Source organism: Cornus florida, unplaced genomic scaffold, assembly GCF_030987335.1.
Source record: "Cornus florida cultivar Cherokee Brave unplaced genomic scaffold, ASM3098733v1 CherokeeBrave_3.0.0_Hap2_Chr06, whole genome shotgun sequence".
In the NCBI taxonomy this organism is placed as follows: Eukaryota; Viridiplantae; Streptophyta; class Magnoliopsida; order Cornales; family Cornaceae; genus Cornus; species Cornus florida.
Window position 1 is genome coordinate 1,905,729 of NW_026775576.1, and position 20,949 is coordinate 1,926,677.

Sequence of the window (20,949 nt, forward strand, 5' to 3'; positions counted from 1 at the left end):
GTGTGCACCAAACCGGTTGACCGAACTATGACAATTCGTCTTCCATGGCTCCGGCGACTACGTCTTCCTCCGTTAAGGTCTTAAGGCTACTATTTTAAGTCCAGCACAACCCTAAATATTATGTAAACCTCTTATGCATAATTTAAACAAGTTAAAATCACAACTCATGCAATATACTTTAAACAAAATTCAAACATATACACATACAATTAACATACTGTAATTCAAGTTTTAGTATGCATACATGGTTGATTTTAATAACTTAAAGTTCCTGGAGTTTCCCTAGGCATGCACAACACACAGGTTTAAATGAAAGAGATAAAAATAGAACTTGCCTGCGCAGTTTTGGAAATCAAAACCTTGTCGTCGTCTTCCTAAGTTTTCCGACGACGTCCGTTCACCGTCGACCTCCTACTGCTTAACCTTCCCTCCTCTTAGGTCTGACCTTTAAGCCACGGCCATAACCCTCACCAAAGTTGCTCTGTTTCTCTCACAACCTCCCTCTATTTCTCTCTGTCTCTCAATACGTGAATAGGGTTTGTTTGTAACCCTATGCAGACGTATCACGATATATTTATAGGCTTATTTAAAACCCCAGTCCACTTCTAACTGGCGACAGAAACCCTAATTAAATTTTAGTCGGCCACCACGTGAATCCTAAAAGAAACTAAAACCTAAACTAAACATTAACCAACCCGTAATGTAAGCCAAATCACGTAATTAAATTACTAACGAATTACTCCAATTAAGGAAAACAAAAATACAATTACAATTAATTCACGTAAATACCATTTAGTGAAACAATACATTTAAATAAAACATTTTATCAATTACGTCACATAAGCAGTCAAATAAACAATTAATCACACAATTAAACAAACAAGTAAACAATTAAATTAATTAAAAATGCAATTAAACCATTAATTAAAAAAAATAGCAGGACTATTCTTTAAAAATTAGGGGTATTACAGTTGTGCATCCAGCAATAAAGCTTCTTTACCTAAAAAACACCCAGTAACTGTGGGGTGAGTAAACAAGTTTACTCGTAGGGAATGAGTATGTATAAGTTTAACTTATTACAAAGTTTACAATTTAATAGAATTTAGTCCATGCTATTATAATGACATTGGAACTTTTAACATAGCACAATGAGATGCAATATCACAAGGTCATCAAGTTTGGAATTTAAATGCGAAATCAAACCAAAGTGGATACTTGGACATCACACCGGATCAAACCGACACCATAGTTACTTTAGGGTTACTAGCCCATGGGTAACCTCCCTATGTGCGCACTAAACTTGTAGAGGGACAATCCCCCATACTAAAACCATGCCCTAGCCTTAGCCATAACAACGACATCCCAAGTTTTCAAAATCGACAATTTGTGCAACAACATATATGTATTAGCATAACATATATATATATATATATATATATATATATATATATATAATGTAAAGCCATCTACTATGCACAAACCAATTTTGGAAACGCAATACATGCCCTAAGTTCTCAACTACAATAGTATAAAGAATGTTGAATAATCATTATACAATTTTGTTACTCTTTATAACAATATCATCCAACAATAAGAACATAGTCTCACAAGTATGACATAAGTTCAAAATCATAATTTAAACATACAATCAACGTAGGATACATACTCATTCACTAACACAACAAGGATAGAAATTAATTAAATAAAACAACTAATTTCTCTAGATTTCATTTCTCATCCAAACATGCTCAATTTAATATATGTTGTAGTACCTATCATGGTTATTACATAAATCACTTCAAAACTTGATTTAAATCATAAAAACATAATAATAAAAATTAATTAAATTAATTAACTAATTTCTCTAGATTTCAAAACAACCCTAAATGACTTCAAGTTAATATATGTTATGAATCAAGTTATGACATTTCCAAAAATCATGTCCTAGCTAAATTTCATGCAAGATATAATTAACTACTCACTTAAATCTTAGATTAGAGACATGTATTCCATTTGTGTCAAGATGTTAAAACATATAAAACATCAAAGGTATAATTTAGAACACCCCCTACCTTAAGAGGATTGTTCCTCTTGAATCCAAAGAAAGCAAATGAATTTCAAGTTTTCCTTCTAGGGTTATGAAGAGGAAGATGAGGCAAGGCTTTTGTATTCTAAGCTCAATGATCTAAGGTGAGTAGAAGGAGGTTAAAAATGAAGTCAAAGCCTTAAACCAAGCTTGTCTTCAATGGTGGCTAGGTGAGGGTTCTTGAGATGAAAGAGATGAATGAATAAAATGTAATGAAAACCCTAAGGCTACGTTTGGTGTGCAGGAATGGAATGAAATGCAACTTAGAATGGAATAAAAATGAGAATGGAATGGAATGAGTATTACCATTCTAATGTTTGGTGTGACACGGTGAATAGTTATGGAATGGAACGATTATTACCATTCTATTGTTTGGTTGACTATCATTAAATATGGAATGGAATGATTTTTCTCAAAAATACCCTTTTCATTATTTTTTAATAAAATCAATCTAATTAATATTTTGTCAATACAATTTTATCCAAAAACGGGTTGAATACTTAACTTAAGTAGCTGATGTAAAGGCTAAAATATATATATATATATTTATTTAATGATACATCAATCTCAATAATATATAAAATATATATATATATATTTCTTATAATATATCAATCTCAATAATATATAATATATATATTTTTTAATTATATATATATATATATATATATATATATATATATATATATATAAAATATGGTTGAAGGTCCTATAACTTTTTATCAATGGCAGTTCTGGGTATATTCAGAAGAGGGTGAAGGTGAAAGACCTTTACCACGTCTAATAAAAAAGCTCTAGAAATGTGAAAAATGGAATGTGAAAGATTTTTGGTCTATGCAAAGTATTTTTGCCTTATTGGAATGCGATGAAGGGCTTATTGGGAATATTAGAAAAATATTTAATCTTACTATGGAATGGAATGGTCATTCCATAGGTTTAGTAATGGAATAGATTTTCATTCCTTGGAATGGATTTTCATTCAATTGGAATGGTCATTCCATTCCATTCCTACACACCAAACAAACGAATGGTTGGAATAGGCATTCCATTTCATTCCTGCACACCAAACGTAGCATAAGTTAAATGTGGTGGGATTCTCCACTCACTAGGTGCTTTTGCACTACCTCTCTCACACACACTTGCACGACTAAAGGTGAGTTATACACTTCTCATGAATCTAAGCAAACTTCCAAGATTTAATATCAAGCCTACACTTGTCAACCATCCATGCCAACAAGTGCTCCTATCCCAGGCCAACAAATAGGTGAATCTCCACCCTCCATGTGTCAAGAGATTATGCATCCAAATCTCCTCATCCCAATGCCAACAAGTGGCACCATAAGAATATGACACTTGTCACATTTTTCAAAAATTGCAAAAAGATCCTTTTTGAAAATATCTTCCAAATTAAATTGCAAAATGGTCCTTAAGACGAAAAATAATTACTTTGCATAATTACACTAAAACCCCAAAAGTTTAAGAAAATTACCAAAAGTTATGCATCCATACCATTTGTAAGAAAAGTAAACAATTAGCATGCTTTTTATACAAAAGTAAAAATGTAGATATCATAGAAATTAAATATCATGGATGCATGCAAAGCCGGAATCAAATTCGAGCACAAAAAGTGAGATTATGTAACAAAAAGGGAAATCGGAAAAAGACAAAATAGGGAAAAAGACGAAAATTGGAAAAAAAAAAAAAAAAAAAAGAAAAAAAAAAAGAAAAGAAAAGAAAATTGCCGAAAAAGAAAATAGGGAAAAGACTGAGTCTTTGCATTTGTCTTCCAATTCCACGACTTAGATAACAATTTGGGAGGGAAATGAGGAAGGTAGAGAGGGGGGATTTCAGAAAATATACACCATATCAATGATGAACACTTCGATGAACCACAACTATTGTGTTCTAGCACCGTTCTAATTCCTTCAACGCCCTTCTTCCAATTTGTGTTCCAATTCCTTCAATGCCCTTCTTCCAATTTGTCTTCCAACTCCTTCTTTTCCAATTCCACGACCTAAACAACAATTTGGGAGGGAAATGAGAAGGGCAGAAAGGGGGATTTCATAAAATGTATACACTATATAATACTCCGTATGTATATACACTATATAATATATATACAGAAAGGGGGATTATACACTATATACAGTACATATACACTGTAACAAATGGGAGTAACTTTTTCTGCAATGTTTTTTTTTTTTGACGTGGCCCATTCTGGGCTACACCATTGAACCAACAAGAACAGGTCTCATATTTGACATGAGAGGATTTTTGTCCTAAATTTGGACAAAAATGACTTACTATACGAAGAAATAAGATGAAATTTTTGGAAACACACGTAAGGAGAAATGGAGCCCTGCTTCTATTTGGAAATAAATCAAAATCTGAATATTTTGGGAGAGAAGAAAGGTTGAATGGGCAGGATTTGTAATTTCAAATGGGTTACAAATTCATAAGAGAGGGAAGGAGAATACGTATTTCTCAACAGTATATATATATATATATATATATATATATATATATATATAAATTGTATATAAAACTACAGTAGTGTTCAATTGCTCCCTAATGAGTAGGGAGTAGTATACTGATTTTTATTCATAGCCTTAGAATCTAATTTTACGGTTAATTGAAACAATAGTTATTTAGGTAATTGTTTTTTTTTTTAATTAGCCATTAATTATGAAATGACTATATTTGATACTTTTTTTAAAAAATAATAATAATAATAATAATTTTTTTTTTATCTGATTAAACTTTAACTATGCCCCTTTCCACCACTGTCGGTCTATCACCACCACCCACTTCCTCCCTCGCTACCACGACCACCTCCCCCAACCACATCACAACACTGACACCTCCATGACCACCATACTACCACCCACCACCACCACCACATACACTAATAATTAACTTAGATTATAGTTGTTAATTTGATATTAATTTGTAGATTTGGTAATTTTTAGTTAAAAGTAGCCATCAAATCTGTCTGGGTGGAGGTGGTGTGGTGTAAGTGGTGGTGGTTGTGTAATAGTGGCGGTGGCGGTGTGGTGGTGGTGTGGTGGGGGAGGTGGTTGCAGGGTAGAGGTGACAGTGGCGATGGGGTGAAGGCAGTTCATGGTTAAATATATATATTTTTTCTTTAAAAATATATCTAATATAGTCATTTCATAATTAATGGCTAATTAAAAGAATATTAATTTCCTAAAATAATTATTCTCCCCAGTAGCAGTTCGATTAGTAAGGTTAATGAGTAAAAGTGAGTATAATACTGTCTATTTCCTTAGAGCATTTCCAACCGTTTGTGTATATTTTTTTTGTGTAAATCTGATGTGTCATGATAGATTTACACAAAAAATTTGAACTATTTAATTTGAGCTCCAACGGTTGTTTTATACATTTTGTGTAAAAATATATCTCCCAATAATAACTAACCATGTGTCATGCCAGGACTCATATAACTTTTACAAACCTATTTAATATATGGATGATTTTTTTAATGGAATGAGAAAGAGGGATGAAAAAGGAAATATGTTGATTTAGCAGTGTAAAAAGGTTATGTAAAATACACAACTTTTTTACACAGGGGTGATTTGGCAATATATCTTAAAAGACTACTGGAGATGAAAAAAATTTACACATCATAGGTAACAGTTTATATTTTACACAAAGGGTATTTTAACATACCGCTGGAGATGCTCTTGTTACGTTTAGTGTGCAGGAATGGAATGGAATGCCCATTCTAGCCATTCCTTTGTTTGGTATGCAACTTAAAGAGGGAATGACCATTCCATTGGAATGAAAATCTATTCCACAATTAAACCTATGGAATGACTATTCTATTCCTAAGTAATTTATTTTAAAAAATCAACTTCCCAAACACCCTCATATTCCAAGTCTAAAAACCACTATTACCTTCCACCACAATCATCTATGCCTTTCACCACCACCACCGCTACCACTGCCTTCCACCACCACCAACTTTCACCATTGCCCACCACTTTCCACCACCACCACCGCCACCGCCACCGTCGCTACCGCCACCGTTTGCCGCAACCACCACCGCCGCCTTTCACCATTGCTACTTCCACTACTGTCGTCGCCTTTCACCACTGTTAGCCGCAACCACCATCGCCTTTCACCACTGCTGCCACCTTTCACCACCACCAGCACCACAACCACCGCCTTCCACAACCACCAATGCCGTGTGCAATGAAAAATGCAAGCACGGCTTGGGGAGAGGTTTTTACTTGTTTCATTTAATAAGGAAACCACCGCCGCCACCACCACCTTTCATCACCACCACCGCCTTCCACCATCGCCGCCACCACCACCACCACTACCACTGCCGCCGCCTTCCACCACCACCGGTATCGTTGATTTAATTTAATTTATTTATTACTAAGAGGGATATTTTTGAAAATTCAATTAGAAATTTATTCTATTCTAAATTTTAAATTGGTTCAACCAAACACTAGAATGGTTATTACCATTTCATTCTTACATATTTCATATTTACAACCAAATAATAGAATAAGAATGACCATTTCATTCCATTCCCATTCTTATTTCATTCTTACTTGCATCCCATTTCATTCTTGCACACCAAACGTAACATTAAGGATATAAGTAAAAGTGAGTATAATCCTGTCCATCCTCTTAATTAATAGTGCAACACTGTGCTACCGAAGAGGATCCTATTCCGTATATGGTGTGTATATATATATATATATGGAATGGTTTCCACTCCCCATCATAACATAACTAAAAAAAAAAAAATAAATAAATAACTATATGGTTACCGAATCCATTCTGTTAGAGATTTTTTTTTTTTTTTAAAAAACTATAGAGTAAATCAAAATTGATATTAAATCTTGTAAGAAACATTCTTTAAATAAATAACTATATAGTTAACGAATCCATTCTGTTGAGATTTTTTTTTTTTTAAAAGTATACAATAAATCAAAATTGATATTAAATCTTATAAGAAACATTCTTTAATCTTGAAGGGTAGGCCTTTTGATAATAATGATTAAAAAGGAATTATAAGAACTAATTGTCAGATCTCTAGTCAATTGTGAAGAATTTAGACCGGGCATTATGCCAATTTTCTTGCTGAGGTGGCCAAATATCATTGGGTGTTAGAAAGTCCTAAATCAAGCGTAACCTCAGAGGATCTAAACCCTAAACACACCAACTTTATATATTATTATTTCACCAACCCAATTTCCGATATACGGAAAGGTCGTCGCGATCTTTATACGAAAAGATGATCATCGAATCACATGAATAGTTTGGCTACGACTGAGATTTCAAAGCAGAGAGCCAAAAGCGATCACACCCACTTTCTCTCTCTACAAATTCTTTCATCTCTTTGTAGTGATTCGTCGACTATACACAAAGCTAATCTGGTTCATTGTGTTCAAAAGCTATATCAACAGTCTATCTTTTGCTTCCTTTTTGGAATTCATTGTCTGTGATCGACTATAGACCCTTCAAAATCCAGAGGTTCGAGTTATTAAATTTTTTTTCAGTTGGTTTTGTTTGGCTTTTTCTTTTCTCGGTTGATTTAAGGTTCACTATTCTGATATCTCAGTTGCTTGCTATACAGATCTTTCAGGTTTTAATCCTCTCTGTTGCGATCCCTTTGTGAAAACCCATTTTAAAGCATGATCTCATCTGTGAAGCAATCGACGGTGACTATCAGTGGTTCTAATATTTTCGGGCGAAAGTCGGCAGTGCCGACGGGGAGATTTTCTGTTCTGCCACCACTTACGGTGAAAGGTCTCCGGAGCTCCTCTGTCTCCATCGCGAAACCGTTGTTTGTCTCTTCAATTGAAGGTTTTGGGTCCTTGAAACGACCATCGTCCAGAAATGAAGATGAGAAGAAGTCTTGTCTGATAACATGCAAGGCCTACGAGGCCGATGGATCACAGCCGATCCAACCGGAGACGCGATCTGAAGCAGCGCAGAAGCTCAAGATCAGTGTCTACTTTGCGACATGGTGGGCTTTGAATGTCATCTTTAACATCTACAACAAAAAAGTGTTGAATGCTTTCCCTTTCCCTTGGCTTACATCCACTCTCTCGCTCGCTGCTGGCTCTCTCATAATGTTGATTTCATGGGCCACAAGAATCGCTGAAGCTCCCAAAACTGATCTCGACTTCTGGAAAACCCTATTCCCCGTAAGAAATTTCAATTTATTTATTTATTTATATTTTAAATTTTATGATCTGGGTTTGATATAGTTAGGTTTGGTTTTGTGTGATCTGGGTTTGCTGTGTTATGTTGTTTTTTTAATTTGTATTTTTTGTTGTTTTGGGTTGTGTTAGGTGGCTGTGGCACATACAATCGGGCATGTGGCTGCTACAGTAAGTATGTCGAAAGTGGCTGTGTCATTTACTCATATCATAAAGAGTGCTGAGCCTGCTTTCAGTGTGTTGGTTTCGAGGTTCCTGTTGGGTGAGACTTTTCCTGTGCCGGTTTACTTGTCCCTTGTTCCCATCATTGGTGGTTGCGGCCTTGCTGCCCTTACCGAGCTTAACTTCAACATGACTGGTAATTTTTATGAAGTTATTCTTTGATAGAATCAGGAATTATTTGTCTTTTTCCCCAGTTAATGACGGAATTAATTGGTTTTTTGTTTTCTTTATATTTGAATTATTTGATATTTAATTTATCATATAATCATCTCTTTTACTTTTTTACATAATTAACTTGACAAATCATTGTTTGGTTGCTTCAAACTGCAGGACCAATCAGGATTTTGTATTGAAATAAGAAAAACAAAAAATTTGCTCAAAATTTTGAGCTCATTGTAGCTATTGGCTTGGGCTAAGTTGAGGTGACCTATTCGTTGTTCCGAAATATTAAACAGCGTTTTTCTGAAATTTATCTTGAACCAGAGGGAGGGTTAAAGTTCTGAAATTTTATCTGAGGGAGGGTTAAAGTTCAGTTCACGTTATTCATGACGAAATCCATTTTGTTTTCAATTCCAGTGGTCGAGTGTTGTGCCCAAGTTTTTTCTCTCTTAATTTCTTCAAAGCAGTGATGGGCTTTTTTGTTGCCTAATGTGACTTGTGGATCTGACAGTATGTGATATTTCTGACATTAGAGTAAACTGTTTGAGGTTTGAAAGTAATTATCTTGATTCTTGCTTCGAGGACTTATTTCCATGTGCCTGAAAGTGTTTGGTGGCTGTCCATTTCAGGTTTTATGGGAGCCATGATATCGAACTTGGCTTTTGTATTTCGGAACATATTTTCGAAGAGAGGCATGAAAGGGAAGGCTGTAAGTGGCATGAACTACTATGCATGTCTCTCTATGTTGTCTCTGTTAATTCTCACGCCTTTTGCAATTGCCGTGGAGGGACCACAAATGTGGGCAGTTGGATGGAAAAAAGCCATCTCTCAAATTGGACCAAATTTCATTTGGTAATCACATGACAACTACCAACTCTGATTTATTTGTAATCGTTGGCTGTATTCTTATTTGTCTATATGCCTGGTAAAGCTGTTTTTTTTTTGCACAAGTTAAAAAAATAATTAATGGTAAATGATTTTGCAGGATGAAGAGACATTTGTATGTCCTACTTTGGCTGATATATCAAGGATAATGATGGAAATAAATATGTTAAATTTTATATCCTATAGCAAATTATTAGGCCATTTATAGCTGCAACTTGCGCTAATTTCATTAGATTGAAGATTGGCTGTTTAACTTGTTTATGGATAAATCTTGAATCTCTTTAATTGGACGCACATTATCAGAGTATTGGCATCTTTGTAGGTCATGCTCAGGATAGAGTATACAGCTGCTTAAATTGACCCAGTTAGATGATCACTTCCATTTTACCACTTGTCTTTTAAAATCCCTTTGGAATTAATTTTTTTTGATAAAAAATGACTGCTAACTACGACAGTAAAAGAGTATTATCTGAACAGTGGTTTAAAAATCTGACAAGAAAACATTAAATATATCAAATTCATCAGAGTATAGATTTCAATTAATATTGAAAATGAATGTTTGTGATTATAAAATGACAAATAATGGTCCTTAGATAATATTTTGCAAGATTATGCTTCTAAACAGTTGAATTTAATGTCCTACTACATTTTAGGGCAATTTGTAACAATGTTGTCAACTTTTTAACTAAGAGTAAACTTTTTGGTTACTCCTCATGAACGTCCTTCCCAACCTTTGAAAAAGTTTGTGTATTTTTCATTCCATGTAAAATATTTAGTATTTATTTTCTTTATATCTTGTCTTGACGATTTTTCTTTTGGTGGCTCATATACAAAATAGGTGGGTAGCAGCACAGAGTGTGTTCTATCACCTCTACAATCAGGTGTCATACATGTCTCTGGACGAGATCTCTCCCTTAACGTTTAGCATCGGAAACACCATGAAACGTATATCTGTCATAGTCTCCTCCATCATTATCTTCCGTACTCCTGTTCAGCCCATCAATGCTCTTGGAGCTGCCATCGCTATCCTTGGAACCTTCTTGTATTCCCAGGTACTTGCTCACTTATCTCTTTTTGAACTGACTATAATTGTCCATATCATTGATGGAGGTATGTCCGAAAGCAGCTTACTGACATCCCCACATGATTTCCCTTTTTCATAATAAGATATTATCGTAAGACTTTTCTTTTGTCTAAAATGGCTGATCAGATATATGGATGACATTCATTTGTTGTTTGTATGTTAAAGAACTAAATGGAAAAAGATTGAATAAAGCTCGTCTCTTAACTGTAAGACTAGTAGGTAGCAAATTATACCCATCACCATAGTACAACACACAGTTGTTAAAAGCGCACTTAGGTGCGAAAAAGGCACTGGGCATAGCAAGGCACAGGTCTTGTGCGTGGCTATATCCCAGGTGAGTCGATTTGAAGCAGGCATGCCTACTCTCTAGGTGTAAGAGGTGCTAGTTGAATATGAGTTAAAAGAAAAATGGTTTTTTTTTTCTTTTCCTTTTCTTCTTTTCTTCTCTTGTTTTCTCGTTTTCGGCTTCAATAGGGGCTTCAGCTTCAACAATTGGTCAACTCCGACAAACCAAGTAAGCTCTCATGTCTCTCTCTCTCTTTGCTCTCTTCTTCTTCTCCACCTGAAACCCTACCTCCTCTGCCACAACTCCCCCCCCCCCCCCCCGGCCTTCTTTTTCTTGGGACTTGCTCTGTTTTCTGTGTTTCTCATCTTCTTCCTCCCAAACAAAATCTCCTCTCTAACAAATCCTAATTCTTCATTTTCTCTGTTTTATCGGACCTAATCTGTTCTCCTAATTGTTCCTCTTTTTTTTTTTTTTTGTCCCTTTGTTTTTCTTTCCTGATCTACTCTCTTATAATGGTTCTGCTAAATTATATTTTGTAGGCATAGTATGTTCTGCTATAAACTGGCTGAAATTAAACTGGGTGTTTATACATAAATGTTTTGTGGTTGTAAACTTTTGTTAATATAATTGGTTTTCTTGTAATATTCCCCCAACCCTGCTCCTTGCTTTGCACCTAGGCTCCACCCGTGCCTTGCCTTGCGCCTAGGCTCCAAAAGACCTTGGTGTTTTCGTGTGTCTTGATTATTTTTAACAATTGTGGTAGTGCAGTGCAACAGAAGCAATCATTGTTTTTTATGTTTTAGTTATTTATTAGGTTGTTTCTTTTATTTTGTTTCATGGTACTCTTATTATCACTCTTCTGCCCCCACTTGGGAAAAAACAAAAATAATAAATCACTTCCCACCAAAGCCCAAACAACCCGAGGCATAATTCTGCCTAGTTTTCACGGAACTTGAGATTCTAGTTCCAACAATTTTGTTTGTCTCATATAAGTGGGCAGCAATTTGGTGTAGTTTTCTGGCATTTAAGCACCTCATAACCAAATCGATAATTCTATAATGCGTTACATGGATTCTCCAATATTAGTGAAGTACCCATGTCGGGCACGCATTGTTCGGACATGGGTATGAGTTATTTGTCCGACACTATTGGTTAGATGTGTACCTAAAAAACATGTCTAATAATTCAATTTTAATTATATATTATTATTTCAAAATGATTGAAATGCCTATACTACGTTTTTTTTTTTTTTTTTCCTAAATGAAATTATCGAAGATTTAATGGAGGAATCAGTGAAGGAAAATTTTTCAGTAATTGATGTTGTTTCCTATTATTGAAGATTTGGTGTTACTAGAGGAATCAATGGAAAAAAATCATCCTTGTTTCCTATTTACTAATTCTTACCATTGTCATAATTTCTTCTCCTATATAAAGGAGCCTCAACCATTGTATTGTATATGTGTTGAAAGAGTATTATAAAAGTGATGTGGCTCTTTGGGCACTTTGTATTGTGGATGGTCTTAGTGGTTGAACCACGTAATATATGTGTTCTTGTTTCATTTTTCTTCTCTTTGCTTCCATTTTATGCTTTACAAGAAAATGCCTATATTAAACACTATTATATAAAGACATTATTTTACTCTAGAAAATAAAATAAAAAATATTAAATAAAAAAAATATTTAGTAGTGTCCATGTGTCCTGTTTAGAAATTTGACACATTCGACACATGGATATATACATACCCATACCCGACACACGTACCCAAGTTCATATAACACAGCTGAGTTCTAAAGCTAGTTCATCAAAATTACCGAAATACCATTGGGATGAAAACTTGGGGGCTAATAGATTCCTTCCGCCACATTTACTGGAAAAAGGTATATTCAGGAGAAAAATAAATAGAATTTGCTTCAAAAGTTGGCTCGTTTCAAGTAATGAGCAATTGTAATAGTATTACAACACAATAAAGCATCCATTGCAGTTTGTTTTGCCAGTAACCAATATTTAAAGCTTAAATCTTGTGCCTGAGAAGGTGCGGAGAATTATGACACAGATTAAGCAGTCTTTTACATATAACATGGTATAATGTCTAAAAAGCATTGAAAGACAGCATCCGTCTGGCAATAGTCTTGGGCTGTTTAGGGTGTTTAAATATGCTTATTGGCAGAACTTGTATTGTTGACATCCTTGTGAGGTTTGATCCGCTGATTAATTTGTTGTGACGTTGGTTGGAATGTGTTGCTCATTACTCAAGTTTTTTGAATCATATTCCTATCTTGCTCATTAATTTCATCACAAAAATGTTGAACTGATAAGGTGGTGGAATGTATGATTAGGGAATATGCTTAGCTACGTCCTTATGTATGAGATGTTTCTATTTTACCCGAGATTATCCATAGTACGTTTTATTCTTTTGACAAGTATCTAGATTGACTGATTGCCATATTATTGCACTTTCTCTTTACAGGCAAAACAGTGAGAAATATGGGAATGAGGAATTTAGATATGTTCCGTAGCATAAATTATGGGAGAAATGGCGGTGTAAAGATTTCTTCTTAAGGCGTTGATAATTGCTGCTTTATGGTTACATAACCACCGGAAACGAGTAAGGTGGACAGCAGCTTTTGGTGTTGTAGATAAGATAATAAGTGAGTTTGTTTTAATCTTGATGGATTTTATGGAGGTGGTTAGGGAGTTTTTTCCATTTTTGTTTTTCTAGGTTCCTCATGAGATTGAGGATAGATTTCTTACAATAAACAAGGATAATGTCCGAAGTTTTGTCTGTTTGAAGACCAATAATAGTGCAATGAATTATGAGAGATCCCATTTCAACTATGTTGTGCTTCATATATGTAGAGCTAATCAAGTGTCATTTTTTAGGCATGTGAAAGACTAGAAAGTTACTTTATTTGTTGTCATGGTGTCACTAACCAATTAGACAATGATGTGTAATGTGAAATCCATCTAAATTTCTGATGTATTGAAGTGAATTGCTTCACCGTGTTGATTGGATTAGATTAGCTGTCAGCCTGTTGCTAGTGCTTTCCCTTCGGCTTACTACTCTTACTTAGGCTAATATTGATTAGGGTTGCAAATGAACCGAGCCGAGCTTTGGCTTGTTCGGGCTTAACCGGACTTGGCCTAACCAAGCTCAGGCTCGGCTCAATAGAGATTCGGCAAACTTGGACTCGGATCACATATTTTAGAAATTACTGTGGTCGACCATGAATTTCGATTTCCATTGCCGGCCATAAAGGAATCCGTCTGAACTCCATCTTTGACCAAAATAAATAAATAAATAAAATTTAGAAATAAAGAACAAATCTAAATCAAACTTTCCAAGATTTCATTCCCAAGCTCAAGTAGACAATATCAGCATGCAGTAAGGGGTACACGTACCAATTTTCATCACATTCTCCACCTCATAGAACCATCACATTGTCTATCACCTACTTTTGTTACCTTTTGTGCCTCATTCTTTCGCTCTCTTACTTTGATATTTAAATCTCATTAAAACAAATTAAAATAATAAAGTGGATAATCAAACACTGAAATGCAAGTAGTGTCACATTTTATTAAATTATGCTGATGTGGCGCTCTATTTTTTAAAAAAATAGATAGTTAATGAGGTTAGCGTTATATTCTTAACTTTAGAAATTCAAGGGGTGAGATGTGTTAATTATTAATGGCTGAGATTCAATCTTATTTGAATGATGGGGTAATTAATTATAAGTATTTGGGCCTTATTAATGAAATGGTATGAATTGGGCCAAACTTGTTTGGGTTATAAACTTTTTAAATACAGAATGGTAGAAAATGGGCTAAACATTTTACATGTAGAGTAGTAGTACAAATGGGTCTTTACTTAACGAGCTTGTTTACGAACATAACGAGCCGAACTCAAGGTTGCTCAAGTTCATCTCGTTTACAAAATGAACTTAAAAATTAAGCTCAAGCTCGGTTCATTTACTAAATAAACAAGCCCAATCCAAGTTTTTAACTAGCCAAACCCAAACTTGATAGGTACTAATTTGTAAGTAAACGTAGTTAGATTATTTGCTAGGTCAAGAGAAAAAGAGAAACAAATAAGAGAGTAAGTATGTGATTTCACTGCAAGGACGAGTCGTAAAATACGTCAATCCTTATGAACATCATCATCATTCTTGCCTTGTTCTCGTTCTCCTATCATCATCGTTTGTAAAGAATGGAGTGCATCGCATGTAAATATTATAAAATAATTCCCTGAAAAAGCCTCCCTAACCAACATTTATTTTTTTGTCATAACCAACATTGGGCTACTTATATTTTTGTACAATAAATCCTCGGAGAAAACCTCCCTAACTAACATTGACTATTTATATTGGACTTAGTAAACCGTCTCGGTCTAGTCTTTGGCCCAATGTAACAAATTGTATAAGAATGGTGGCTTAAGGCCATTCGCATCGGGCTCACTGGTTGCCCAATCCAGCCAGCAAATGGCCAAATGCCCCCACAGTGGGCTCGCTTAAATGAAAGCGCTCGCGGGCCTGCTCGTTGGCTACCGTGTAAATTTTTTGTTTTTTGAAAACCCAGCCTCAAAACGATGCTCCAAAGTAAGGGAGCTACTATCAGTGCTTAAGGGCCTATTTGGCTGGACCCTAAACCCCCAAAACTTGTTTTTCACATTTTTTGATCTCTCTCTCTCTCTTTTTTTTTTTTTTTTTTCAAATAGTAAATAAATAATATGGTCCTTAGGCACTGTTTGGCTGACCCCAAACAGTGCCTAAGGACTTTATTCCCCCCCTCCCCCCCCAAAACCAATTTAAACCTACCAATGTAGCCGTTATGACATTGTTTAACTGACACAAACAGTGCCTTAACAGCTATATTTTTTGAAAAAAAAGTAAAAAATAAAATGAAAAAACTTTCAACTCTATAAATACCTCAATTCATTTCTAATCCGAAAAATTACAATTTCATAATAAATATTCTATTAAATAAAAGTTCATGACATCTTCAAAGCATAAAAAAATAAAAAATAAAAACAAAATTTAAACGTCTTCATCACCAGAGCGGTTCCACAAATGTTCATTCAAATCTTTCCTCAATGACGCATTTGCCTCTTTGTTGCGAATTTGGAACTCGTGAGTGTAGATTTGTGCCGCTAAAATCGATGATTGTAAATATAGTTGTTAAAATATAGCGGTTGGTAAAAAAAAAAAAATTTTTAGAGAGTAAAAATCCGGAGAGGTTGTTATAGCCCCAAATCTGGAGAGCGGAAGCTGCCTATGTAGCTCTTGAAAAAGTTAATGTAACTAATTTAGAGCATAAAATTTCGAAGAGGCTTCTTGTGACGGCCCAAGTTTTTTAACCCGGTGCGTCAGTGATGAACCGAAAGATGACCCAATAACGGATCCAAAATGCGGAAGTAAAAGACAAAACAACGGTCTCTAGAGATACTACATGGCTCTAAGACACCACTATGACCCTCAACGAGGTCACGGAACCCAAAGAAATCAAATGCGGAAGCAACGTTTCAAAAACGAACAAGAATGAACCTAGGGGCAAAATCGTCATTTTCAGCTTAATAGTGGGTGCCACCGAGCACACCATTGGAAAGACAACGAAAAATTAATGAATTTAGACTCAAGAATCACTTGATTCGGAGTCCGGATGAAGAAGATATGACTAACGGAAGAAGAAGGGGCAAAACGGTCCAAAAGAGACAACCCATGAACATCTAACCGGTTATGAGACCTTCCTAACCAGTTAGGAGGCCAAAATTCATGAGAAAGACACTGCCCACACTCATCTAACCGGTTACGAAATCCTTCGTAACCGTTTAGATGTGAAGGCGGCAAAATGGGTAGCAACAAACCCTGGCAGCAGGGGTTTTTCCAGGAAAAATGGAAATTTGAGAGTCAAGCTGACATTTTCTGGAAAAACTCAAAGAAGAAACCCCCCTCAAAATCGAGTTTTCTACGTGACTCATGAAAAAAATCGAAAAATACACAATGTGAAATGCCCAAAATGCCCTCCCAAGAAACTGGTCCAGAGGGTCCAAAAAGCTGCTAAATTTAAAAACTGAGAGTTGAACTTCGGATGCGATTTCCGATACCAAGATGGCATTTTTTGGAAAAACACGAAAAAGAATCCCCCCCTAAAATCACATTTTCTAAGTGACCATGTGAAGAACGGAATAAATTTGTCAAGGTAAAATCCCTAAAATGCCCTCACATCAGATTTGCAATTTAAAATGTCAAAAAGTGTCCAAAGGAAGTTCATTTCATGAAATGGTGTGAATTTTGCCCAAGTGAGCATGCACGCAAATGTATGATGATGAAATAGACGTGCTACAATGGCCTACGGCCTCATGGGACGTCATATGCGAAATATGACCCTTCAATGGATGAAATCCCTTAAGTTCCACATACAAACTATAAAGATAAAGTAGCATACATAGCATATATGTGTCCTTGGCCATTGGCCTCATTACATACATATTCTAAGAGTGTCAAAAGGTGCACTTAAGTGCACATTACGTAACTTAGACAATAAGTACAAGTTTTATCAAAGTAAGCAAAGTACGACAAGATATGCTAACATATGCATATTCTATGTCATCAAAAATACTTCAAGAACTCTAATAAGTCTAAGAATGCTGTGCGTCCCACACTAAGGCTTCTTTACCTGCAAAACACCCATTAACTTAGGGGTGAGTAAACAAGTTTACTCGTAGGGAATGTATGGGTTTATCTTTGTACCAAGTTACAATTAAATACCATTTAATTCATGCTATCAAGTGACAATAGAACTTTCAACATAACACAATGAGATGTAATTTCACAAGGTTAACAACATGGAATTTAAATGCGAAATCAAAACAAAGTGGATACTTGGACGTCACGCCGGATCAAACCGACAATGTGATTACTTTAGGGTTACTAGCCCATGGGTAGCCTCCCTATGTGCGCACTAGACTTCTAAAGGGACTTTCCCCCATACTAGAACCATGCCCTAGCCATAGTCATAACAACGACATCCCCAAGTTTCCAAAATCAACATTTTATGCACATTACATATATGTATCAACATAACATATGTATATACAATGTAAAGCCATCAACATGCACAAATCAATTTTGGAAACACAATACATGCCCTAAGTTCTCAACTAAAATGGTATGAAGAATATTGAATAATCATTATGCAATTTGCCACTAATTACAACAATATCATTCAACAACAAGAACATTGCCTCACAAGTATGATGTAAGTTTCAAATCATAATTTGAACAATTAAATAAAACAACTAAATTCCCTAGATTTCACTTCTCATCTAACCATGCTCAATTTAATATATGTTGTAGTACATGTCATGGTTAGTATATAAATCACTTCAAAACTTGATTTAAGTCATAGGAGCATATAAATAAAAATTAATTAAATCAATTCATTAATCCCTCTAGATTTTTAAAACGACTCTAAATGACCTCAAATTAACATATGTTATGAATCAAGCCATGGTCATGTTATTTATCAAGTCTAAAGTGAATTACATTCAAGTTACAATTAATAATTTATTTCTCATTTTAATATAAGACAAACATATAACTTAGATATCACTATAGGAACAAATAAAATCACTTGGAAGATAAATGATAACACCCCCTACCTCACAAGAGGATTGTTCTTCTTAAAACTCAAGGCAACCAAGCTTAAAAATGAAAAACCAAACAAGGGTTTTGTAGAGGGGAGTGGGAGGAACCTAAAGTATTCCAAGTTCAAAGTTCTAAGGTGAGTGAAAGGGCACCAAAAATGAAGTTAAAGCTACTAGTCAAGCTTTTCTCTAATGGTGGCTTCTGTAGGGTTCTTGAGAGGAAAGTGATGAATGAATTAAAATGTGTAAACCCTAAGCTAATTTGGTGGGCTTCTTCACTCACTAGGTGCTCTTGCACTATCTCACACACACACACTAATGCAAGACTAAATGTGAGTCCTACACTTGTCATGAATCCAAGTAAGCTTCCAAGATTAAATATTAACCCTACACTTGTCAACCATCCATGCCAACAAGTGCACCAATCCTAGGACAACAAGTGGGTGAATCTCCACCCTCCATGTGTCATGAGATTAAGCCTCCAAGTGGTTTCACCACAAAATCAACAAGTGGCACCATAGGAATGTGACACTTGTCACATTTTTTGAAAATTTCAAAAAGGTCCTTTTTGAAAATAACTTTCAAATTCATTTGCAAAATGGTCCCTAGGACGAAAAATAAATACTTTACTTAATTACCCAAAAACCCTTCAAGTTATAGATAATTACAAAAAGTCTTGTTTTCATGGCTTTTACAAAGAAAGTAAGCATTTAATATGCATTTCTTTAAAAGTAAAAATGTAGATGTCATGGAATTTAAATATCATGGACGTATGCAAAACTAGAATCAAATCCGAGCATAAAAAATGAGGTTATGCAAGTAAAAGTGAAAAACGAGAAGAGGACGAAATAAGGAAAAGACGAAAAAAGATAATTTACGGAAAAAAAAGGACGTAAAATGACAGGGTCATTACAACCTACCCTCCTTAAAGGGATTTTGTCCCCGAAATCGAACCGTACCTGAAAGAGAGAACAAATGGGGATACCGAGAGCGAATCTCCTGTTCGAGCTCCCAGGTAGCCTCCTCAATGCCATGGTGTCTCCACAAGACCTTGACCAATGGGATGGTCTTGGTCTGCAAGACCTGCTCCCGTGAATCAAGAATCTGGACCGGACCTTCCTCGTAGGTCACGTCCTCATCAATAACCACATCAGTCCACCGCAGAACATGCGATGGGTCCGGCTCGTACTTTCTCAACATAGAGACATGAAATACGTCGTGAACCCTATCTAGGTCTGGTGGCAATGCCAACCGATAAGCAACTTCGCCGACGCGCTCTAAAATCTCAAATGGTCCGATGAACCTAGGAGACAACTTACCAGTCTGTCGAAATCTCCAGAGCCCCTTACGCGGAGAAATCTTAAGAAAGACATGGTCCCCTGCCTCAAAAGACAATGATCGCCTCCTCCTCTCAGCGTAACTCTTCTGTCTACTCTGTACGGTAGCCAACCGCTGCCGAATCAACTTGATCTTCTCTGTAGTCTCAATAACAATGTCGGGACCCAAGGCAACAGTATCACCGACCTCGGTCCAACAAATTGGAGATCTGCAAGATTGCCATACAATGCCTCAAAAGGTGCCATGCCAATACTGGCCTGGTAACTGTTGTTGTAGGCAAACTCAACTAAAAACAAGTAGTCCTCCCAACTACTACCGAAATCCAAGATACAAGCCCGTAACATATCCTCCAATACCTGAATGGTGCGTTCTGACTGTCCATCAGTTTGAGGATGGAATGCCGTGCTAAAATGAAGCCCCGTGTCAAGAGCCTCTTGAAAACTCTGCCAAAAGTGAGAGGTGAACCGCGGATCCCTATCCGAAACAATGGATACAGGAACCCCGTGAAGCTTGACAATCTGTCTCACATACAGTCCACTCAGTCTCTCTGCACTATCTGTCATTACCATGGGTAAGAAGTGAGCCGTCTTAGTCAACCTGTCAACTATGACCCAAACGGCATCATTCCCTGCTTGAGACCTCGGAAGTCTCGTCACGAAATCCATAGTGATATGCTCCCATTTCCACTCAGCTACTGGTAATGGTTGCAACAATCCTGCCGGTCGCTGATGCTCTGCCTTTACTTATTGACAAGTAAGGCATCGGGCTACGAATTGTGAAATATCCCGTTTCATGCCCTGCCACCAAAACTGTCGTCGCAGATTGTGATACATCTTTGTACCACCAGGATGAATTGCGAGCCTAGAGTGGTGGAAATCCCGAAGAACGTCCTCATGACAAGACAATGGAACAAACATCATCCCCTTGTACCTGAGACTACCGTTTGAATGTAAGGTCCAACCCTCTACATTCTCGCCGCCTGAAATCCGAACATGGATGTCCTTCATCTCCCCATCCTCCAACTGTGCCTCAATAACTCTGCTAAC

The 20,949-nt window shown here is 36.0% G+C and overlaps 1 protein-coding gene across 1 annotated transcript; it reads left to right on the top strand.

The window, feature by feature from the left end:
• The first annotated feature begins 7,332 nt into the window (after positions 1-7,332).
• LOC132311051 (glucose-6-phosphate/phosphate translocator 2, chloroplastic-like) lies at positions 7,333-13,761 on the top strand. Its single transcript, XM_059808755.1, has 6 exons — positions 7,333-7,597; positions 7,701-8,274; positions 8,422-8,647; positions 9,300-9,522; positions 10,394-10,607; positions 13,394-13,761. Exons 2-6 carry the CDS (start codon positions 7,759-7,761, stop codon positions 13,403-13,405), a joined length of 1,191 nt encoding a protein of 396 aa, XP_059664738.1. The 5' UTR covers positions 7,333-7,597; positions 7,701-7,758; the 3' UTR covers positions 13,406-13,761.
• The last annotated feature ends 7,188 nt before the right edge of the window (positions 13,762-20,949 follow it).